Raw genomic sequence first — 24305 nt, forward strand, 5'->3', positions numbered from 1 at the left:
TTTTCAATTAATTGAATCTGCTTTCCTTTTCAGAGTCAATACAGATTTGTATGTGAAGCTATTTTGAAGGTGTACGAAGAAGGATTTATTAAACCTTTACAAGCATCACCACATAAATAAAGAGCAAAAACCCTAGGATATCAATTGAGGAATCCTGTCCTCTGTATAATGAACTGGCAGCATTCTTTGTGCCATAATACTGCTTGCAGGAAATGATAGTGAAGTACGGCAAAGAATTGACAAAGGACTTTGAAAACTTCAGCACTGTTGCACTTTATGTTGAAACAAAATCAGTCTCTGAAACTCTTCTAACCTTCATCTGTTTGAAGACTTTATTTTCGTGCTTTGCTCCGAACAAACCACAAACTGAAAGAACTAATCGTGTTCAGGGTAATCTACGATATTTCATTGTAGTGCCATATACTGCGCTTCTGGTTGAATTGCTACAAACAAGGCTTGGAATTATTTCACTTTGTTTTACACCCATGTCTCTTAAAAATGGAAAACAAATGAAAAAATACACTAAGCCATGGTCTTTCTCCAGTGCTAGGTTTATTTACTATGTACAGACTCTCACTGTTTTGTTTTTTTACAACATTAGCAATATTGCCGATACTAGATAGATACACACTGCCTACTGATGCAGCACACTGTCCTACACCCTTATTAGAGACCAGCTGGTTGTTAGAGGAAAGCTGGCATCTGTGTTAACCCAGCAGTAGCTGCATAATGCCCACTTACCAGCATCTTGTAAAAAAAAAAAAAAAAAAAAAAGAAAAAAAAAAGGAAAAAAAAAAGGAAAAAAACAATAATAATAAAAATTAAAAAAAAATAAACAGCATTTCTTTGACACAGCTTGTGTGTCATACACTGGTGTATTCTGATTCATGTGACTTAAGATTACGTGATGGGAACTAGTGCATGCATTGTCTTAACCCCTTAAGTGCCTTGAGACTTACAGCGTACATCCAGTGAAAGGCACTCATGATTCTGTGGGGGGTGGTCTTGTCCTGTCATATTTATCTTAATGGGTTCAGATTTTAAAAACAGCCCTTGGTGCTTGGAATATGTTACTGCAAGGGGTCATGGAAATACCGTTCCCTCTTTCCTTATACACGTACCTGTGTGCTACACTCAGTAGCAAAAGCACCTCTGCCAACTTAATGAATGAGCATCGTTTGCTGCTGTGTTGTAATTATGTGAAAAATCTGACACATTCCTTTCAACTAGTAACTTACTAGCAGCTTACTATGAAATGCTAGTAGGTCATTAGAAGCTGATACTTTGTTTTATCCTTTTATTGAGAATAGCTGTCTTGCTCAATTAGAACATAACTCTTTAATAGCACTGATAATTAAGTTGAACTTACGATCAGATGTGATTTAATTCCATTATCTGCTAACCAGTTATTCTTTAAGTCCTCATAGTTGATTTCAAGCCATGTTCGTACAGGTCTGCCTTTTATTTTTCTAATTGTTTGGGGGGTGGGGGGTGAGGAAAGAGAACACTATAATGCTGTCCCAGAACTTTAATTCCATAATGACCCCGGTCGCCCTCTGTTACGCTTGTGCAAAGTTGTTCCAGTTGATATGGGTTGCTTCTTATTTAAGTAGGTAGAAGATTTGTAATGAATATCTGTCTGATACAGTATCTGAGCTCACTCTAAGGATATTAAAAATTGGGACGTTTTATATATATATATATATGTTTTTCCAGTATAGGAGAAACCAAGTCAGAAGCAAGGTGTCCATTGTAATATACTGTAAGAAAAACAAAAAAATCAGTCACTTCTTTGACTGCCCTGCAACAGCATAACTTTGTGCCCTCTATTTAAAAAAATAATAATAATTTATTGTATTGGTTTCCTGAAAATGTTTATCCAGTAAATTTTGTTATAAGCTATATAGAGCATAGAATTAAAATGGAAAGTTCTACACTAAATAAGTTTTTAACTATTGAAGAATTATATTATATAATATACTGTGTTCTATGGACATTGAAAGAGATCAGCTATGAAATATTAAGTGAAAAGGGATTCAGGCAAAGTGAAATCCTGGCTTACGACTTAGTAATAAACATGAACCACAATGCCAAATGGAAAATATAGTTTTAAATATTTTTAGAAAACAATATAATATTAGATGGCCTGTGGCCTTGTTACTTATATTTCTAGATTTGATGCCTAAATCAATATTATTCCTCAGTGAAAAATGAATCTTACAAGAATCTCTGGATCTGACAAATTGAAAAAGAGTGATAAAGTAGCTTTAATCTCAGTTTTATTTTAAGCCATTTGCAACAACAACAACAAAAGTCTTCTTTAGTAAAGTTTAAGCTTTAACTTGCATACAATGATATTAGCTGAGATGCCAGCTAGCTGGAAGGTTATTTTAAACTCAGCACATAATGTCTACAAATTAAAATAATCCATTCATCTACTGAAGTAAATTTTCTTCGTAGTCAAATTGTAAATGAAAATAGCATTTGCCCTTTTTTCTCTGAGGGGAACAAGAAATTAAGTTTATAGCAACATTGCTTAGTGTTGAGATGTCACATATTTAAAATGTGAAGTTGCCAAAGCAGTTTGAGTTCAAAAGACCCATTTATACCACAATTGTGTGGGATATTTATTGGTCGTCTGTCATTATTGTTTTGATTACAAATACAGGCAAGTATAACAGGTCTCTTCAGAATCTTCCTCTGCATTGACTTAAGCTGATGGGTTGGAGTGCATTAACTGGTTGCACTGGGAAAGAAGTTGGAGCAAAGCAACTCTTCTTTGATAACTGCTCATCAGCTGATCAGGGGCGTTTGGGCTTCTGGAAAGCAGAGTGGTAACCAAAAACCGATTGGGAAAGAGAAGTTGCACTGAAGCCTTCCTGCACCATACATCATTCATTCAAATGTTTCTACTGGTTGTGGTATAAATGGCCTTTCAAATATTTTTATATGGCCAAAAAAAAAAAATCTAAACTGCTAAAGGTTTTACTTTGGGTTATGAAGATCTGTATCATTCTTCAAACTTTTTAAAGAAGTTTTTGTATGTTTCATGCTGTACAAAACATGAATGTATCTTTCAGACAAAATGACCTATATGTGATTGGTGTTATGACTGTTGGATTTTATGAATAATTATTTTCATACCATTTGATTAGGAAAAATGCTGGGTGGGTGGGAGAAAGAGTATGTTTGTAACACTTCCATGATACAAATCCAGTTTTAAAAAGAAATGAAGTTTTCATTGTAAATAAGAGCAATATTATGACAGTTTTCTGCCAATGTATAATGTCAAGGTTTTTGTTTTCCTTTTGGGTTTAAATTGAAAACGTCCACTACCATCTTGTTTAAAGTGGATTTGAAGGTTTTTTTTTTTAGTATAAAAACATGGGGCTCTAGAGAAGGCTTTGTGTGGCTTTGGGGGCATTTTTTAGTTTTGCTAAATATGAAATAAGATGCAGGTATCATTTTATAAATCACCTGCAGATTGTCAGCCAATCCATTCTGAGAAGTACTGCATTAGGTGTAACAGACAACTGAGAGCTGCAGACTTAATTTGTCCTAAACTTAGAAGCATTTGGTATTTTAAATAATGTGCTTGTCTTAAGCAGTAACCCATTGCTTTTATGCATTTAATTTTGATATGTTCTCTCCTAGTTATGAAAAAGAGCTTGATTGTATCAGACTACATTTAATGCTAACTGAAATTTTTTTCCTGCATTTTTTCTGTTCAATTTGGAAGCTTACAGATAAAACAACAGCACTTCATCTAGTATAGCTGATTATACTCTGGCACACCGTCTATGAGAGAGAGGGTGAGAAGGCAGTTGGGAGACTAAGGAACATGAGGTGTTTGATATGGAACCCGGCAACTTTCCATAGAGAGCTTCCAAAAAGCTTTGTGGTACCCGTGGAAGGGCCAGCGTGCAGCGTTGCTGCTGCAGTTGCACTGCCCAGAGAGATGGGAAGAAGAGGAGGTCATGCATAGGGAGACTGGAGCTCCAGGTGTGTCGTGGAGCTGAATTACGTGATATTTTTATGCTTGTGTAGGTGTGTGGGTGACTGATGGCTCAGGGAATTAGCATGAGCATGAAAAACTACAGATCCACCATCCGCAAATCTCCAAGCGAAACCAGGTTGTCCAATACACGCACTGTAGTTGTGACTGTAGAGCCACTACTCAGGCAATCTGAAAGACCCTCAGCCCTGAGGGGAAAGGGAGGAATTGGAATATGGTCCATATTCAAATTCTGCGTATTTGGATTAGCACAAAGTACTGGAATGGTGCCCTCTAATGTCACTTAGGTAAGTCTTTTTATAGCACATATGTCCCCAGGTGGCTGGGAGTATTTTCTTAAATACCCAGTCTTGAGACTGGAAAAACTCTTTTCCATTGCCACTTCTAGTGCTGGGATCAAATACAAAAATCTGGTAAATATTTATATAGTCATTGATTAAATGTGGATCTTGCATGAAATTGCAGAGATTGGTTAGTGGTGATTGGGAAGCTGTTACAAGAGGAAAAGGATTGATTTGTTTTAATACAACCATTTTGTCCAATCTCATTTAACTCACAGCAGTTATAAGACAAAAAAAAAAATTATATAGATATTTTTTTAGTTTAGCAATCTGCAAAGGAGGCTAGTTTGTCATCACTGGACTTTACCTCTGTCCTAGTTGCTAGCACAGTTGTGCATCTTCACAGTTAATTGGGCTTCTCCAGCTGCAAGTTTAACTAGTGCACAAGCTGCAAGCTCCAGCTGCTTACTTTGGCATGTTTTGCTCATTGAGAGCTCATTTGGCAAAACTTTGGGAGAAATTACTTTAAAAAAAAATGGCATTTTTGGTAAAAGGCATGTACTTTTGGGGTTGTTCTAGTATGCTGTAAGATGAACTTTGGTTTCGCAGACTGGCTGACAGTTTGCTGGTTGTGTTATTTCATATTTAGCAAGCTTACGTGTTTTAAAGGGTGATTTTTTTCAAAGTGTTTTGATGTTTGAATGGTAGCACTTTATCTCATGCTTACTACTGACTGAACTATTGGACAAAATAAATTGGGTTTGGAGAGAGATGCTTAATGGGTTTCTGTACAGAGATGATTTGGATTACACCCTGGTACGAATGATTTCTGTTCCAACCATTTCTGGTTTATTGCTCATGTATTTGAGGGACTTTCGTAAAACAGATATTAATAATATGTCACCTCAATTTTCCTTTCATAACAATATAGAGCTTGTATTTAAAAAAAAAAAGCGAATGGAAACTACAGGGTACTCATAAATTTATCTCTGTGATCTCTCTCAGCTAGCTGCAGATTAGCTAAGTTTACTGTAAGTGGTTCTGCTAAGCATTATTTTTAACATTAGATCAATTACTTGGAAATCAGTATTTTTTTTTTTTACTTAACTTATTTGAATTTTGATAACTAAAGATAATGCACAACAGAGCTTGAAGAAGTTGTCATGCTTTTACTCCTAGGCCACGGGCCTAAGACATGAGTGAAAGGGGTAAACAGTTTACATTAAGCTGTTGTTTTCTTTAACTAGGATGTATCCACAAAGACTAGGCTATAAACTACCCAGTGCAATTATCTCAGTACATTGGGGCACCACAGTAACAACCCATCATAATATTACAGGAAAAGTAAGTTAAGGAAACCAAGGTTTTTGTTTTACCCTATGTACTCAGATTTTATTCCATTTGGTTTGGTTCGTTTACCAGTGATCCCATTTTAACCAGTCAATTTGGCAGGGCTGTTTGTGTAAGGTTTGGGGTTTTATTTTCTGTAACAGGTGCTATACTATCTGTAAATACAAAGGGAAGAATATTATCTAGATCATTATTAACAATCAGGATGTGGCAATATTTTTTGCTAGTTACTTCTGGTAATTAATTTGCATTTCCAGCTGTGGCTTTCAGTTGTCAAATTTCATCTCCATTTCGTACTGCTCAATGATTGACAAGTGTGAAGTAAATCATCTCAGAGTTGAATAGCTTTTGTTGTTTAGACTAACTCTTGTGTATCTTTATTAATGTTGGGAGGGTGGGAAGCTTCTTCCCGTAAGCAGACTTTTGCCTATAAATTTGTTTAAAAGCACATGGCGGGGTGGGGGGACACTTTAAAACACAACATCTTGGCTTAAATCGCCAGGGTAGCTGATTGAAAACGATGGAAACTTGAAATTGGTCAACACTGGACAATGTGAAAATGAATTCAGCTTTTGTCACTGCAGCTACTGTATGCTTTAAAGGGCCTTATGTATTTGTCCTCATTTTGATAAAATGAAATTTCTTGCCATTAAAACGATACACTAACATTCTACCGAAAACCAGCAGTTCCCAGAATAAATATGCTAATTAACATTTAACAAGTCTTGTTTTAGTCTTAAGTAAAATTTCATTCTATTATGTGAAAAAATGCTGTTATGCATATTTTGTGGATATATTTAATTTCAGTTGACAAATAGTTGTCTAGGTACAGACTTGAAAATATATATATAGTTTACTTGTGGATCTTAATTGTTTAATTGCAAAATAAAGATGTGCTTTAGTAATTTAAAGTTTAATTATTTTTTTTCGATTTTCTTGCTGCTGTACACATGGTTTTACTCTGCTGCTTTTATACAGTTCTGATACCAGATAACATTCATCTTGTTTTATTTTTTTTGACATTGTATTCCATAAATGCAGTCTTGCTTTCCTTTAGAGAGGATTTGTATGTTTGCACTGAGCACTAGTGGAGGATGTGAAATTAACAGAAGTGAAATTGCTTGATTATGGAAAATGCATGACAGTGTCAGTCCATGGTTTTTACCTGAAAATATATACCATAATTTTTGCTGTAATGGAAGAGTAACTCTCGTCATCTTTTGCAGGGCCATGTATGTAACTTTTAAGGGAGGATTTCAGGCAGTGCTCAGTAGGGATTAGAGCCTGGTGCCAAAAGTGGGGGCTAGCGGTGTGAACAAAAATGCCAGATGGAAGATTGTGATGAACATTTGCTGCCAAAAAAGTGCGGGAATGTTCAAAGCAGGGGTAGGAAAAGAAGATGAGAGGATTTACGGGGCAAGGCAAACATCTCGTGAGGGATGAGTTGAGAAGAGAGCCACCACCCTGTCCTTCGTTGGGGTGGTCAATTTTTAGAGGGAGGACACCTATCTGACACCCTCCGTGCTAACCGCACGTTTTCCTCACTAATTAGACTAGGGTGAGGCAGGTTTCCTCAGGGAGCTCCCCCACACCCTTCCTGGTGGGCTGTGGGCACCGAGGCCTGGGGGCCGCCCCTGGCCCCCTTTGGCCGCCCCCCGCCCGGCCCCACATGGGCCGCGCCGCGCCCCGCCGCCCGCCGCCGGGCGCAACCACCTGGCTGGGGGCGGGGGGGGCCCTCCCGTCTCCGCCTCCTTAAAGGGGCGTGCGCCTCCCCTTTCTCCTCCCTTCTCCTCCCGGCAGCAGCTCCCCCATCTCCCTTCCTGCCTCCTCCGGCAGCTCCGGGACCCCCGAGCCGAGCGGGGCCGAGCCGTGAGCGCGGCCGTGCGGCGGAGCGGGGCGGGCTCCTCGCTGCTTCCAGCCCCTCCCGCGGCGCTCCGCCATTTTCTGAGGCCCGCCCCGGCTCCCCCGGGGGCCGGCTCGGGGGGCGGGGAGGGGACGCGGGGCGCTGCTCCGCCGGCCGGGCGGCGCGTCTCGCTCCCATTTTCCCCCTTTTTTCCCCCATTTTTTTTTCTTCCCATGGAGTGAGGACTCCCGCAGCGATGCTGAGCTTCTTCCGGCGGACCCTGGGCCGGCGCTCGGCCCGGCGGCACGCCGAGCGGGAGCGGCTGCGGGAGGCGCAGCGCGCAGCCACGCACATCCCCGCCGCCGGCGAGGCCAGGGCCGTGCTCACCTGCAGGGTGGCGCTGCTCGACGGCACCGACGTCAGCGTGGAGCTGCCGGTGGGTCCCGACACGGGGGGGGGAAAGGAGGCACCTGCGAGCCGGGCTGCCGACAAAAGAAAGCATAAAAAGGCACAAAAAGGCATAAAAAGGCACAAAAAGGTGATGGGAGAGCAGCGCTGGGAACTGAGCTGCTCGGACGGGCTGCCCGGGGAGGTGGGGGCTCAAGGAGGGGCTGGATGTGGTGCTTGGGGACGGGGGGTTTGTTGGGAGCGAGATGTGAGCCGCTGCTTTGCGTTTCCAAAACTGCCTTAATATGCACGTGTCGGTGCTTAATTATATGCCTGCGCTTAATTACACACCTGTGTTGAGGCAGCAGGACAAACAGTAGCGACGGGAGCCTCCTGCCTCGCCTTTCTGCCTGCGCGCGTCGGAGGCGCCTGGCGCTTGTTGGAGGCTCGGTCAGGAGGCTGTGGCGCTGCGAGGTCCCCTGGCCGCTTCTGTGGGGTTTTGGCTTTAATTGCAGCTCCAACACCAGCACAAGCGCTAGAGCAGCTGCTCTTAAATGACTTTATTCTTAACTCCTTGATACTTTACACACCGTTCTTCGGTGTCTTCCCAAGGAAAGCCCGGCTCGGCAGTGTGCTGAGCAGCGTTCGCACCGTGAGCGGGGTGCAGTGCCTGGACATCCAGAAACACAACGGACCTGGGCTTTAGGGAACGGTTTGGCATCTCTCTCCTCCAAACAGGCATTTATGGAGGGCAGTAAAACTAATTTGTACGTCTCCGAAACAATGTAATGAACGTGTCCGGTGCTGCTTAGTGCCTGGGATGTTTGATTTGAGGCCAGGAATGCCCGCAAACACTTCGTAGCAAGAGTTACACTCAAAAAAGTACTCGAGTGTAAATTGGTGTCTCCACATAACCAGAGGAGCAATCGCTGGAGCTGGAGTTGGCTCTGTAGGCAAATTCCTGGCGCCTGTAACAACATTTCTGAGGCTTTGAGGAGCATAAATTGAACCTGAAGAGGTGTCGTGACCTCCCATCTGGACTATAAAACTTGGATCAGGGCGTAGCAGAAACTATTTTATTTCTGCAGGAAACAGTCACTTTTTTGCACTCTCCTTTTTTCTTTATAAGCCAGCAGAAAGCCTTGTCCGTGAACATCTAAGTTATGAGTAACAGCAAACAAATAAGCTAAATATACATGGTTGAGTGCAATAATTACAGCATGTTGTCAGGGGCTGACATGGACTAGTTCCTTTGGTGATTAAAATACAATAAATTAAAAGTAAATTAAATGTTTCATTTCCAACTCTCTGGCATGTTTGTTCGCGTGTCTGACATTAATCATATTTGGGACACAAAAAAGTGTCAGGGAGTAGAAGGAAGATGAAACGAAAGGTACAAAATCTTGGAAAAACATTAAATTCAGCTTTACATTTTAGAAATTAAAATATACCTGTCTGCACATAGAGATTTATTTATTTTTTTTTCTTTTACAAAATCTGTCCTTGAGAATAATCGGCCCTTTTGAGCTAAGATTTTCTGGGACTGGTCCTGTTACGCTGGCATCTATGCAGGTCTGGTTTAAATGAACTCTTGTGTTCCCAGAGAGGCTCCCTCAGGTCTGCCGGCGCAGTGCTGTATGGTGCTATTGTCTACCTAAGCTCTCTGAAACCATCTAAGTAAAAAAAAAAAAAAAAAAAAAAAAAAAAAGTAAATAGCAGAAAGTGTTTCCTAAGACTGAATCATTCAGCAAACAGGTTAATTTCCAGCCAGCAAAAGAGCTGCCTTGGCACAAGGGAGAGGGCAGGAGCAAGGACCTTACCTTACCTAGTGCATGGCTGTGTCAATACACTGGCATTAACTTGTTGCTCTTACAGGGGAAAAAAGATGTTGCTTTTCTTACTGCGTTTGTCCTTGTTTTCTCATCCCCCTTGGCAAGAGAAACGTTTTTTGGCAGCCAGGCAGTAAGTAAAGTCAAGGAAAATCTGGGCTGAAAATAATCAGTGTGAGTTTGTTCTGTTGGTTTCCAGCTGGAGTGATTCTCCAATCTGGCTCCCCGTGTGCCTCCCTGAACATGGGGCAGAAGCACTCAGAGGCAGCGTAAGATATATGCTGGCGTTCAGGGCTTGTGGAGCTAAAGCCTTACAGTGAATTTGTTACTGAGAGTATTCTGGAATTGCGGTCGTTCCTGTGATTGACTGGGCTTGGGATTGCTGAATTTCTGCTTAAATAACGTTCCCTTTGATCCCTATCATATCCTGATTCCCTTTTTTAAACCGTGTAAACTAAGCATGTTTCAGAGCCTTTTTAAGGAGCTAAGGCTGATGTTTTTGCAAATATTGACAACGAAACAGAAGGGATGTTGTAAATGATGCAGTCGAGATGAATGTATTAAACACAGAGCCAGGGCTCGAGCAGTAACCCTGCTTTTTGTCCACTGATCTTATCTATGGTGTCTGTCAGGCCACTTAATCTGTCTGCGTTTCTATTTCTTCTGTTCTTTTTAATTACAAAAATTGCCTAACTTGAACCATTCATCAAAGCTGCAGTCCTATGCAGTACATAGGCTGAATTCTTTCTGAGAATCTACTTATTTCTCAGCCATGTCAACGATTAAAGAATATCAGCGTTATGTGTGCTATTTACTGTCACTTTGGTATGTTCAAAATGGGAAGCATGAACTTCATGTGAGTTATCAGTGTTCCTTTGGGGCAGATCAAAAAGGTTTTTTTCCCCCGCTGTCATTTCAGATTCTAACATTGTGTTCTGTCCTGGTAGATTTCCTTGTCTACTACCACTTTTTTTGAAGCTCTGTGTTTGTCCAAACGCATTCAATGATTTTTGCCAGACTTGCAGTCATGTGTAACAAAACACTGAGAAGCTTATTTTTGTCCACATAAAATTCTTAAAAATATATGGTGTCTGTTAACTGTGTTGCTTTTGACACTGTTCATCATTCATGCCTTTTTCTGTTAGATTATCTTGGGTTCAACTTGGACAGCAAAAAAGTCAGGTTGTGCATTGTCTTCTAAGTTTTCAAAGCCCATGGGTAACGTTTAACAGTGTGATTGCAGAGAGGTGAGGATTCTGTTTTGCCTCCATCCCCTATTTTACTTGCAGTGCTGTTGCCATGGAATAATACTAAAATATGTCATTCCCCCACCGTACTTCCAGAACTCCCAAAGCTCAAAGGCCAGGGAGGATTTTTCAATCAAAAGGTCTAAAACTTGGAATATTTATTATAGCAACAGTTGATCCTTATGCTAGTCAAGTAATAGGAGGGAGAGGGAAAAGGTAGCCTGGATAAAGGGAATAAAATTGTGAAATAAATCTCATAAATTAAATTAAAGGAATACATTTGAAACATGCACCTTCTAAAAAATGTGTGGATGGATTTCTGGGGAGAAACAAGGGCAGCCCCACGACAGCAAGAGATAGCGTGGGAAGCCATATTTTGTGGAACCAGGGGTTTGGGTTAAAAAAAAAAAATAGAAACAACAAAGCTGACCCCACATAACCCATAATTTACATAATTTTCTAATGGATAATAGAATTATATTAATTATATTCCAGTTTCTGTACACACAGCCTAAGTTTCAGGCAGAAGTTACCTGGCAGAAGCTCTTTAAGGTGCAAGACCCAAATTGCAAGGATGGAGCCGTCTGAATCGTAGCAGCTTTTCACCTTAGCATCCACCTTACTTATACATGCATGAAATTTAGTATGAAGATTACAAAATGAGATGGTTTTGTCCTTGTTATAATCAAGTGTCATTAAAACAAGGTCTTACATAAACTGGTTGAAGAGCTCTGTGGAGTAGCAGGAATTAGCTAAGCTGTTTACAATTTTGGAGTAATGCTTACAAAATAAGACTGAGAGGAGTGTATTAGTGGTGATTATTTAAAAAATATTATGTCTCTCTGGACTGCCAAAGAACGTTGCCAGCAAGCTGTTAGGAGTGCCGATGGCTTTTTGTGTGGAGGGAGGCGATCTGCGTTGGTCTGACTGCAGGATCAGGGGTGTGCTGTGACAGTTTGTACCCTGTGATATCCAGCCTGGCTTTTTTTAAGTTTGTAAAACACTCGTGGCTGCTTGCTTAATGTTTGTAACTGTAAATGCAAAATGCGGAGTGCTTTCTACAGGACAGATACTGGTTTAAAAGAAAATCTAGAAATGATAAAAATGTTGGAAAAATATAGTTTCTGTGCGCCGCCTGTGCAGAGACGTGCCCAAAAGCTGCTCGCTGTGGGCTAACCCCTGGTCAACCTTTTGGGCTTGCCGTGTGTGCTGCATGATGCTGTGACCTGGAGGAAGCGAGCAGCTGGAAGCAAGGTGTGTGAGCGATTTCTGTGGCCTGCTGGAGGGCGATTGGGTTGCCCTGAGGGTTCAGCACTCCTGACTTGCCAAGTAACAGCGAGTTTCATCCAAAGCGCTGCTTTCCTGCTCATCTGCCCCCATGGAGAGTTAGTCCAAGTGATGAGAGCCTTGACTGAGCTGAGAAATACACGGTGTAACACCAAACTGAGGTGTTTGAGAGTGTGTTGGGGCAGGGATTTAATTGCTAAGCCTTAGTGCTATGCAATCAATCGTGTGACCAGAAATCACAGAACCATTGAATCATTCTCCAAAGACCTCTGAGATCATCCAGTCCAACCTTTAGCCTAGTACTGAAATCCACCACAAACCGTGCCGCTGAGTTCCAGATCTGCACATTTCTTGAAGACCTCCAGGGATGGTACCTCAACCACCTCCCTGGGCAGCCTGTTCCAGTGCCACACACCTCTTTCAGGAAGGAAATGTCTTGTAATATCCAGATTAAACCTCCCCAGCACAACTTGATGCCATTTCCCCTCATCTTCTCACGTGGTGCTTGGGAGAAGAGCCCAAACCCCACTTCACAGGATGTAAATGGGTTTCTGGGAGGGGATAGATAAGAGAGTTCTGGCAAAACAAGCTGACAGGTGGGAGTGTTGTGAATCTTTATCATTTTATCTGTAGGTTCAGCAAGCCTGGCCACAGTACATTAAAATCCTTCTGTGTCGTATTCGAATAACCCTGCAGTTATGATGGGTGTTGGAATCAGCTCCGTACTTCGAACACTGCCCTTGGGTTTTAACCTTCCAGTTCTCCAGCAAGCCCTGATGGGTAACGGTGTTAACTATTGGGGCTGTTTTCATGATTGGAGTGATTTTTTTTTAATTTTTTTTTTAATTTTTTGCTTAAAGCTCACTGTTAGAGCTTTCTCTTGGCTCATTTTTGGAAGCATGTAGTTTGGGAGAAAGGGGATGTAGCTTCATAAGAAATGGACAGGCTCACCTGCAGCTCCCACACTGCCATGACCAGCACATGTGCATGGGTGGCATCCAGGATCCCTAGTGACTGAAAGTCCTCAGTGGGCGCCCCCAGCCTCTCCGGGTGGCAAACAGGGTTTTTGAGAGGAAACTGGTAGGAACATGAACAGCAACCCTTTTTATAAGTTGGCAAAAGCCAAGAAGGGTTTTGTCCTTTAGTGGCTGCTGAAGGCAACAGCTACTCCTAATCGCTGTTAACAAGCAGTATTAACACAATTATTTCAAGAAATCTTGTGACAGATTGGAAGTACAGCAGCAGAGATGTGAGGGCAAAGTCCCCCAGCGATGGAGTCTATTTATTCGTCGCCTTTTCAGAGTTCATCCTGTACGGGGGTCTCCTTAATGAAAGAAACAGAGGAAAAAAATCCTTCTCAGTTAAACATTTTAGTAAATTCATTAGGTGGGCTTCTTTCTTTTTTTGTTTTTCCCCAAGTATTGCAAGTTGGAAGTGCTTTGCCGTGATAAAAACCTGATAAAAGCCTTGAGAAGCAAGCACAAGGGGCAGACCCACAGCTGCTGGAAGTCAGCGTCGCTTCATCCATGCTGGCCTACACCGGCTGGGGCTGGCGCTGAGACCACTTCTTTATCAGGTAACCTTCACCTTCCAGACCCGAGAAGAAGGCAGGGGGCAGGATGAGATGTCACTGGGGTATGTATGGGAGCATCCTTCCCATTCAGGGAGGGAGGGCAGGGTTTACCCCAAGGTGCTCAGGAGATGTTTTGATCTCATTCCATAGCTAAACCCCTAGACGCTCTGCCCTCCAGAAGTGATATGTTTTATTTAAGTTTCCCAGCTCGGTTGTCGATTCTCCTGCTGTTTGATGTTTGCTGTTGCTTCCTATGGAGTACAGCAAACTGTATAAATCAAGTAGTCAGATCTTAGAGCATTACAAACCCATGGGGAGCTTAATTTGTCCCCTGGAGGCAGAACCAGCCGCTGCTGGACTGCCTGTGAGCGAGTAGTTAATAGTTCGTTGTCAGCACTGAGCAGCTTGAAAATATTTGTCCTGGGAGAGTAACCTGAGCCCTGCTGCAAGAGCGGGGAAAGGAAAGAGTGGAGGGTAGCAGCAGGATAAAAATGTAATTTAAATTGACTGGTGCCACTGGGGAGCTAGGGGAACTTCTCACCAGAGGATGTAGGAGGAGTGTAGCTTTGAAAACATTGGAGATTGCAGGTTTATTACATGCAAATCAGCTAATCTTCAATCGTAAAAGCTGACCAAAGCAGTGCCGTTCCTGTCTGCTGGTTGATTAAATATAAAGGAGGAGGACTTCGGTGTGCCTTTAAGAACTTGAACTTAACGTTAAAGAGCGTGTGAAACTTGTGCTGACTTCCACCGAATACAGCAACCGCGGCTCCAGGTCGTATGCAAAGCACCACGTAATGAGTTCAGTGCTGACAGCCCCGCTGATTTACGGCACGGAACAGCCAGCAGCTCTGGAAACCTTTCCCCTGCTGCTCCAGTGCTGTGCTTCAGGGACTTTGTGCTACATCAGGCATCCTGGGTCTGCTTTGGGTGGCCCCTGAGTCCTTTGCTGAGGTTGCCAGAAGGGCGATCTCCTCTGGCAGGGGAAGCCACCCGTGGGTGGGTGCACACGGGTGTGTTTTGGTGTCGGCAGCCCGAGATGGCACGTGCAGAAATCCCAGTCCAAGCCCCACTGCTTCATTGTCTGTCCCTGGGAGGGTTACGTATAAATCTTGGGATTTGGCTGAGCTAATTAATGGGTTAATTACAGTTTTAAGAAAAGACTTACTGAAGAATTGGGAAGAATCTGAAGTGTTTTGTGTAACAAGGCGGAGATTTTCTTCTACCTTTAAATCAGGTGCAAAATAAAGCCTTTTCCTAGTTTTGCTCTTGCAAATGCTGAATTAATTCCACTTCTATTTACATGTTATTTGCTCAGGAAGAAAACATCCCATGCTGAGAGAAAGTATCAACAGCTCACTGCCTTGCTCTTTGCAGAAATCTGTCACTGTCTCAAATAGTGGAAGAAATGCATTTTATATGTAGGTGATTTGCCTTAAGGCTGCTGCTGGGAGAGTCTTGCTGCTGTCTAATGGAAGTGCTGCTGCCTAAAAAGTGCTTTTTCCTTGAAGCCAACAGAAAAACTTGGCCTGAATGAGTCTGGTGAGGTCTGCATCCCAGCATTCTCGTTGTACAGTGTTTTGAAGAAACTGCGTGTGAAGTTGGCAGCTGATCTCATTGCTTTCCTCTTCCCTCGCCTTCTCCAAGACTTGGAAATAAATAACCGCAAGAGAACTTGTTCAGGCAGATTGGGTTTGCAGACTTTTCTGCGATTTTACTTAGGGCTATGAAATGTCATTCTGGATTTAAGTGAAGCACAGGGTAAACCAGTGACTGTGATTACCAGATTAAATATAAAATGCTTGAAGATCAGAGCAGAGGAAGGAAGCAAAATTATGTATTCCTCTTTTCTTACATCATTATAATTCAGTGATTGAACTCAATTATTTCTGAGAATAAGAATTCTGGCTTATTCTTGAAAATCCTTTTGTAAACTATGGGCATCTTGGGGCATTGTCTGTGTTGGTGTTCAGATACTAGGGTAAAGTATTCTGTTCAGTTCACTTCGAAAGTTCTTCCCATGTGGCCAAGAATCTTGAGGGGTGGATGAAATCTGCCCATTAATGGCATACTATAGAATATGCTTAGAAAGCCCATTTCTGAAGTTGTGAATGTATAAATATTAGATAAAAGATTGAAGGATGCTATGGAAATACAAAAATTGTTTAACTCCTTGCAGAAAGGATTTATGCTTACTCTGCATTTCTTTAGATGTAAAAATAATTATTTTCTGCACCGGGGCTTGTACTCTGAGTCCTTAATTTATTCATGTATTTGTGTTACTTTTAGGCATCTCAAGTGTTAGAGTTAAGCTTTTCTTTCAGTGTATTATTGTGAAGGAGTTCATAGCATGAAAAATGTATGTTGTATAGAAGCTGCTCGGTGTTATTTACATGCTTTCTCTTCGAAAACATCAGATTAATTTTTTACATCACCACTGTAAAAATTATGTTTGCTTGGGACCAGCGCTAAGTTTTTTTTCATAAATTATGTATGAACATATGCAGTGGCTTTTTGCACCTACAAGCTGAGCTTTATGTAAATGCCTTATCTAAGGGCTGTTTGTTAAAGTTCCTTGCCCCAGACAGTTTCCTGGCAGTCGCTAAAAGCACCTGCTGATGGAATGCTGCAGCCCGATGCTGTGCGCTTTCCTACCCACTTCAGCGCTGGTGAATTGCCTAGTTAGCAAACAGTAGCCATTTCTGGGGCAATTCACCCTGAAAATTTTCCACTGTATTAGTTACTGTCAATTATACTAGCTATGATTCTAGTGCTATTGAACTTTGTGGATAAGGAAAGCCTAAAAGGGACAATAACGAAGTGATGTTCTGACACTTACAGCCTTGTGCAAAGTAATGTGGATGTTTTTCAAAAAAGGTTATTCTGTATGCTCCTTGTGGGGTGTACCTTTGTCATTCAGAAAAACAAGAAATACAAGAAAAAATCATTTGCAGGTTGTATTGTCAAAAACTTAATTTTGGAGTCCTCTTACTTTTGGAATTGCAATGATTAGAAAAGAAGGTAGATGCTACAGTAGATCCACCTGCTAAGTATTAAATCCTTTTGTATTTTCAGAAAAAAGCCAAAGGCCAGCTCCTGTTTGAGCAGATCATGTATCATCTGGACCTTATAGAAAGCGACTACTTTGGATTAAGGTTCATGGATTCCGCACAAGTGGCGGTGAGTAGCAGTCAGTCTAAATGTTAAATCTTAATATCGACAAAATGCTAAAAGAAAGCTGTCTTTTTCTTGATTTATGGTCTGTGCAGAAGCTCTCGGTTTTATTAAAGTGACTCCAAGTTTAACTCAACATTCTTTTGAGCAAAAGTCATCTTGTTCACGTTTGCTTGGGAAATAGTCTTAGCAAGCAGGGTACCTATGTGATTTGCTCAAATTGCTTGTGAGTCAGCTCCGCAATGAGGAGTTTTTGAGAGGGATATGGTTGTGTTTGTGAGTACCAGACAGTTTGCTTTGAGAACAAACACTTTTGAAAACAGCAGCAGGGCAGTGTTTGTCAGGAGTATCCATAGTTCTTTCACTTGCAGTTGTAGTTTTATGTGGGTGATGCTTCTGGCTGAGCACTTATTCCTGCCTAGAAGGTTAGCTGCATGTTTACTTCCTGTTTTTTTCTTCTTTTGTATTCAAGCGGAATACTAGAAAGTCTTTGTGTATCTATGCATGTTTGTAAGCCTCACGGCTTCGTTTCAGAATTTCTGGGATCGAGTTTAGTGTTTAGCATGTAATTGTAGAGCACGTTTCTCTTTTGAGGAAATAATTTAACTGTTCAGAATCTGACGCAGGCTTCATGACTAGCAGGACTCCAGCTGCTGCTGGGTTGCAGTTCTAGTAGTGAAAATGGTCTTAAACCTTGTACAGAACAGAGGAGGAAAAGGCATTTTACTTCTTAGGATTTGGATACTGGGTTCTTTAAACATGTCTTTGAAACAAGTTGTGAAGGGAAAGAATTGTCATTTTCATGTGATTTCTATGTTCATTGCTAGTCTGAAGGTTAGGAGGAGCTACTTTTCCCTGAACTAGGAGGCCAGAGGTGGCAGAACGAGGTATTTTCAAGGTTGTTCACAGTGTACCAGGCATGATCTGAATCCTGGTTAAGCCAAGGGAACAGCCTATTGTTAATTTGGGTGGCTCTGATTCAGGCTGATGTTGAAGAGCACAGCATGGCCAGTGATGGGAAATGTGAAGGTAGCTGATAACTTGTTGGGCTTTTGGCTTTCCCTTTAGCCATACTGCACGTTTCTCATAAGGAGACATGGATCGTTTAACAGGTGGCAGATTCCTAAGTCACATGTTCAGATTGCAAGCATCAAATACTTGCTATTCCTACTGGAGTTGTAGAGCATAATTTTGTTACTCTAGCAGTTGCTTTGTATACTGCAGTGCTTAATACTGGAAATGGTCATATAGCATTGCCACTGAGTATGCAGCCATTAATTCTACAACATGAGACACCAGATTTAGCCTCATCATCTTAATTAAAAGCAACATCAACAAAAACTTGTTTACTCTTCCTTTTTTTTATTTTTTTTTTTTAATTTCTGAAGAAGCCAACTGTTTTAGTAATGACTTCCAGTGCTCTGTCCGGTTGTGTTGTCTGTATTGCTTCTTGTTTTAGTGAACTTTATCTCTGGATTTCAGGAGTAGGCTGTGTTGAACAAACTCTTGTCAAAATGTAAACTTAAAGGATCTTTTTGCCAGGTCCACTTGAATTCCTTTTTAATCACTTGGAATCATTCTTAAGTTTCCTGTTGTCTGTGTGTGTCCATGTGCGTGTTGTTTTTTTCCCTTCCTTCCCCTCCATTCGAAAGCAGTTGTCTCCCTTCTTCCAGCACACCCATGCCATCCAAACCAGGCTCCTGTAGGCAGTGCTGGTAAAGAGCTGAGCAGAGTAAATCGCTGTCAGTGCCTGTCTCGGGCCTCTCAGCTGCCTTGCGCTGGAATGTGGAGGAGATGAGAGAAAACAGAAGGGATGAGGCAGGCGTGCACAGGCAGTCCTGCAGCCTACAAAAGGCTCTCTCTGCTGTTCCTGTGTCTAAATCACCTGCAAGTCTCAGGTGGAGAGATTGTATATTTTTAGGGTGGAGGAAGGAGCAAGTCACTTGTCTCTGGGTGCAAGTCAGTTTGTGGAGTAGGAAGAGAGGTAGTATCATTTTCTTAAAGAAACAAAAAAATGTTCAACTCCATTTCACTGGCGTTGTAAGCAAAGTAGACAAATATTTGCTTCATTCCTCCTGAGGTTCCTGCTTTATTTAAAAAATACATTAGATAACATTTCAAATAGCTGTCTGTAGCAGCTCTGTTTTAGTAACTATTAAGAGCATTTCCAGGTGCATGCACCACAGCACTCGATGGTTCAGTTGTTCTGGTCTGCACCTAATGTATCAGCCACTGCGTGCCCTGGCTGCGTTACAGGTCGGCTTTATGCACTCCCTGCAGCAGGCAGGGCTGCTCCGAAGGCAGGAACGTGTTTGCACTTGGCATTGCAACCTGAAAATACCGGTTCTTTCTCATACCCCTGTTGCTTTTCTGTCCTACTTGGGGCCCGCTGTAAACTTCATGGCACGTAGTTGAACGAAAGGTGTGTTGCTAATTGTATAATTCATCTGCATTAGTTTCAAGGTGACATTTGGGATCGGCCTAATGAGGTGGTGTTACCTGGGCAGTGTGAAGCACCCAGGACACGGTGTGCGAGGTGGTTTGTTCTGGCTGCTCAGCCAGCGCTGTGGTGTTGACCAGGGTGCTGTGTTCCCTGTGAACCAAGTCATCTCCTTCAGAGGAGGGAGCTGTTTGTGTATTCACAGCACTGCAAAGCAGGTCCCTACCACTAGCTGGATGCCAGTTTCCCAGCTGTATTTCCTGGTGTAAACACCTCAGCAGTGAGAATATATGATGTTAGGAAGTATGGCATCTACAGGTAGGTGTTTCTCTCAACCTGCCACCTCTAGCTTATTTTTCACATGCTGTTATATGCAGTGTAAGTGAAGCCATTACTTTGTCTTCAGAGAGTTAGCATCCACATCTAGTGTATAGCTTATCATTAGTATTAGTAGGTGAGGCACTGACTTCTGTCCTCCTGTGCAGCAATTGCTAAATGTCAGCTGTGAATAGGTTTTGGACAGTTGGGTGGAGCTGACCCTATGTTCAGACACAGACAGCGTTGCTGTTATTTACTATGCTTGAGTGACCTAAAGAAATGACTGAAAGACAGCAGTATTTATTTTGTCTCTCCTCGCCACACCGGAGTGATCACAAACTGTGGAGTCAGAAAGCTGAGTTACAATTTATGCCTCTCTGGCACACAGTCACTGGCTGACTACTAATGTGCCAACAGTTTCTGTTCGTTTGGACAGGGTGACAATTTTAGTGATTTGAGTAGTTTGTCAATACTTTTTTTTTCTTTTTTTTTTTCCTCCAAGTAGATAATACTTTCTGGAAGATTGGCTTTAGATAAGGTACTTCAGGATATTTCTGGTGCTAACTTTTTGCATTACAAAGTTTTTACATTACAAACAGTATCTTCAACAAGCCCTAAGAACTATGAATCGTGAAATATCTGGACTGGATTAGATTATATTGTTTTGATGAACTATTTGCTATTGCAACATGCTCTTCACAAATGAATATGTTGTGGGGTTTTTGTGAGATTTTGTTACTGATGATTCAATGAGAGTAATTTGTTTTTCAGCATTGGTTGGACAACACAAAAAGCATTAAAAAGCAAGTGAAAAGTAAGTGTCTTTTCCATTTTCTCTTTGGATCTCACATTAAGCGTACAGGAGGCACAGAGCTGAAGTGGTGGGGAGGAAGGGACCGTGTGCTCTGTGAGGGGTAAAGTAGGCACTGAAACCCCAACCCAGCATGCTGCTGCTGATTGCTTAATGACCTCTTTCCTCTGCAGTTCGTATTACTTTCATCTAATGTCCTTAATGAGCCATCTTAGAGGCTAATTAATTATAGTTTAAATAGAGACAAGGCAGCTGAAGATGCTTTAGCATCACAGATCTTTATTCTGCCTATAGGAAAAGTTGTCATGGAGCCTCCATCCCTTGAAGTGGTCCAGAATGCCCTGATCTGTTTGTGTTTGTCCCTCAAGTCATTACTTGCTACGCAAGCATTCATTGTGGCTTGTTTGGTTCAGTGGTCCATGCTTGGGTAATCTGTGACATCAACTGATTTTGCTCAGCAGCTTCCTTGCTATCTGATGTGGGAAGTCTTTGGGGATTTGTGGTGCTTTATTAGCAAAACAAAAATTTTGGAAGCACGGTCAGAGAAAATTCCTCCTGTCAAATGCAAGAATCAACAGAGAGAGCTGCACATTTTTAAGAACTGTTAAACCATCCTTTTGCTGGGTTAACTCTTCGGTTTCTGAAAAAAAAAAAAAAAGATTCTTGCCCAAAAGGGTCTATTATATACCCTTAAAATATGTCTAAAATTCAGTGGAATATGCAGGCCAAAGTTGTCAACAGTGGGCTTTTCCCAGAGCTCTGGAAAGGCATTACAGACACCAACAGAGTACCTAGGGATTTGATTGACTGCAGAGCCAAGATCCACAGCTTTCTTGGTGATGGATGGAGTCCTTAAATATGAGGATTAACCTAGATTTGTGTGCTCTTGGCAAGACAGATCAACTTCATGTGATACATCTGTTAGGTTGACTTGTAAAATAAATATAAAACTATTTTGTGCATCTGTTTAAGTGTATGCTCATCCTGATGTTTTTCATGTGTTTTCCTGCTACAAATTGATTCCTGCCTAAGACCTTGTGGTAGGATAGGGCCAATTTCAGTCAACGTTTGTGATGTGATTCTGTGTAATAAAATAAGTCTGGTCCAGTAGCTGTTGCTGCTGTCTCAAATGAATTCTTCTTTGCAGTTGGCCCACCGTATTGTCTGCATTTTCGTGTGAAGTTTTACTCATCAGAGCCCAACAATCTGCGTGAAGAGCTAACAAGGTAAGGTGAAATTTGTGATAGAGACAGTCATGTGCTCAAATAAGGCCAGGAAGATGTTTCTGTGGCATTTATTTAGACAGTTTTGAAGCATTTTGGAGAATTCCTTAAAGCTGGTTGCTTACCTGACTGTTTATACATGTATCTAGTGTAGCTATTATGAAATAAATGAGATGTATTTTAAAAAGATGCAAATATTTACTATATTAGTTGAGGCACTGTTTTTCATTATGCAGCTCTGGCAACTGATCTGTATGTATACAATGGACAGAATTTTTACTGAACTGCCATAATTTTTCTTTCTTTATTCTGCTTTCAGTGTATTTAGTTTAAGCTCTATGCAGTCATCCTGTCTTTCTAAGCAGAAAAGCATTGAATTGCAATTTAGGGCTTTTCTTTGGCACAAAATAAGTTTGGTTAAGTTTCATGATGTCTGTGATATTTTGCTAAGGGTTATGTGAAGAGAAAAACTATTTTACCACTATATTTTGATGTGGGTTGACAGTACTGTTTGCGTAGGATTGTATTATCAGGTAAGCAGCAGTTTCTCTTGTTAAAAGTGTTTTACATACCATTCATAATGCTGCATTTCATGTTGGACTGAGACATATTTGGGGTGCTTTGAAAGAGAACACAATTTACCATCTGTCAGCTGTATAAATCTGTTGTAAAAGACAACATTTCTTTTGCATTGTTGTCACCACTGCTGATGATCCATTTTGGAGAGAAAACAAATTCATGTTTTCTTGTCAGATGTAGGCACTTCATACCCTCAGCCATTTGTAAGAGTGTGAAGTGCATTTGTTTGTTTTTGTTTTTTTTAGGTTTATCTGTGTGAATCTTCGATCTGCACTTTAGCCAAATCCCTAGGAGTGCTACCAGGAGGATTATAGTAGCATTACCCAGTGCAGCCATATGTACTCTGAGCAGCTTCATGCTTGCAAGTGATAACAGTGCTATAACTGTTTTAATTCTTTCTTGGCAACCTGGGAAGAATATTTTACCCACGATATATGTTCCTGAATCAACAGCTGACTGTCTTTGAAAATCATAGTAATAGAAAAAGTTCAGACCTCTGTCTGCCTACCAGTGTGAAACATTTTCATCCACCTTGACTGAGCTCTGCCAGTCAGACCTTGCTGTGCAGGTTTTAGCATGGCAGAATTGAAACCTGAGGGCTTCTAAACCCTGTCTGTCTGCTTAGCTAATCCTCCAGACTAGGAGTGCAGCAAGTCTTTCCTCTGTCTTGAGACTATTTTACAAAGAAGCGGTGGGAAAGGGAGCTCTGTTATGAGTTATAGGTGTCACAGTGGTTTTCCAAGGGTTCTGCCTTTCCTTTGTGTGGCAGGACACCCAGCTGGAGGCCTTTGTCAGCTTCCACAGGTGCAGATTACTCAGGTTTTCTGCCAGTTTCCCATCCGTCAGATGCCACCAGCCAGAGGTCGTGCAGCACAGCCCGAGCATGGGAAGTATGCTCGAACAGTTTGCAGGTGGTGTGTGGCTGATAAGCACAGGTTGGTCACACCCACTCCATACAGGAAGCCTGTGCTCATTCGTTTCATATCCATTGTCAGAACTGAACAAATGTATTCTGCATCTAGAGGCCAGCTTTGGGTGATGAATGCTTTGACAAAGCATTCATGGATTTCCAAGGGACCTGTAGGAAAAATGCCTGTATGCATTTCATGCCTGTGTATGTTACTACAAAGAGACATAGGCACATGTGGTCTTGGTGAACATCACAGTTGAAAGAGAACGATCTTTGGCTCTGCGTGAGGCTCCTCTTCATCTGCAGTGCAATTCAAATCAGGTGCCATGGCTGAAGTCAGCCCTATAGCTGATAAGGCGACCTCTGTTGTGAAGGGAAAGCTGTGTGCCACAACAGAGCAGGAGGGATGTGCTTTGTGGGTACTGGATCAGAAGGCTAGGTGCTGCACACCAGTGGGGGATACGTGCTTTTTGCTTAATGCCTGCAAATTTCTAAGCAAGAAGAGGAATTCCAAATAAACAAGGCAGTGATGGAAATCTGGCTCTGAAGAGTCAATTGTCTGAGAAGGCTGCTGCCTACTGGTTATTTTTTTGTCGCTTTGCAGTCAGCTTTCTGGGTTCGATTTTTAACCAGCCAATCTGTATTGTAAACATTTATTTTTGAGAGACTTTAAGTATTCATTCTCTAATGAGATCAATGGCTGTTGATAGTGAAGAAAATGCAGAAAATGTGACTTGTTCTTTGCTTATTGACCTTAGGTCCCTTCCAACTAAACTATTCTGCACAGATCATCGCATCCAACTGCCTGAGCACTTCAGGGCTAACCAAAAGTAAAAGCATGTCATTGAGGGCATTGCCCAAACATCTCTTGAACGCTGAAAGGACCAGGGCATCAACTACCTCACTCAGAAGCCTGTTCCAGTGTCTGACCACCCTGACAGTGAACAAATTTTATCCAGTGTCCAGTCTGAACCTCCCGTGGCTCATGCTGAGCCTGCTATCAACTAGCACTCCCAGATCTCTTTCTGTAGGTCTGCC

The 24305-nt window shown here is 41.8% G+C and overlaps 2 protein-coding genes across 7 annotated transcripts in view; both read left to right on the top strand.

The window, feature by feature from the left end:
• PTPN4 (protein tyrosine phosphatase non-receptor type 4) overlaps positions 1-836 on the top strand; it is a 108221-nt gene extending 107385 nt beyond the window's left edge. For all 5 annotated transcript variants that reach the window (XM_068687443.1, XM_068687442.1, XM_068687440.1 and 2 more), the window contains one exon: positions 34-836. In XM_068687443.1, coding sequence (XP_068543544.1) covers positions 34-120 — 87 coding nt within the window. In that variant the 3' untranslated portion in view covers positions 121-836. The remainder of the gene's footprint in view (positions 1-33) is intronic.
• Positions 837-7412: 6576 nt separating this feature from the next.
• EPB41L5 (erythrocyte membrane protein band 4.1 like 5) overlaps positions 7413-24305 on the top strand; it is a 53914-nt gene continuing 37021 nt past the window's right edge. The window contains exons 1-4 of one of the 2 annotated variants that reach the window (XM_068687445.1): positions 7413-7925; positions 16888-16992; positions 20516-20558; positions 21703-21781. In XM_068687445.1, coding sequence (XP_068543546.1) covers positions 7746-7925; positions 16888-16992; positions 20516-20558; positions 21703-21781 — 407 coding nt within the window. In that variant the 5' untranslated portion in view covers positions 7413-7745. The remainder of the gene's footprint in view (positions 7926-16887; positions 16993-20515; positions 20559-21702; positions 21782-24305) is intronic. The other variant, XM_068687444.1, reaches the window with a different exon arrangement.

Source organism: Anas acuta, chromosome 6 (genome assembly GCF_963932015.1).
Source record: "Anas acuta chromosome 6, bAnaAcu1.1, whole genome shotgun sequence".
Taxonomy (NCBI): domain Eukaryota; kingdom Metazoa; phylum Chordata; class Aves; order Anseriformes; family Anatidae; genus Anas; species Anas acuta.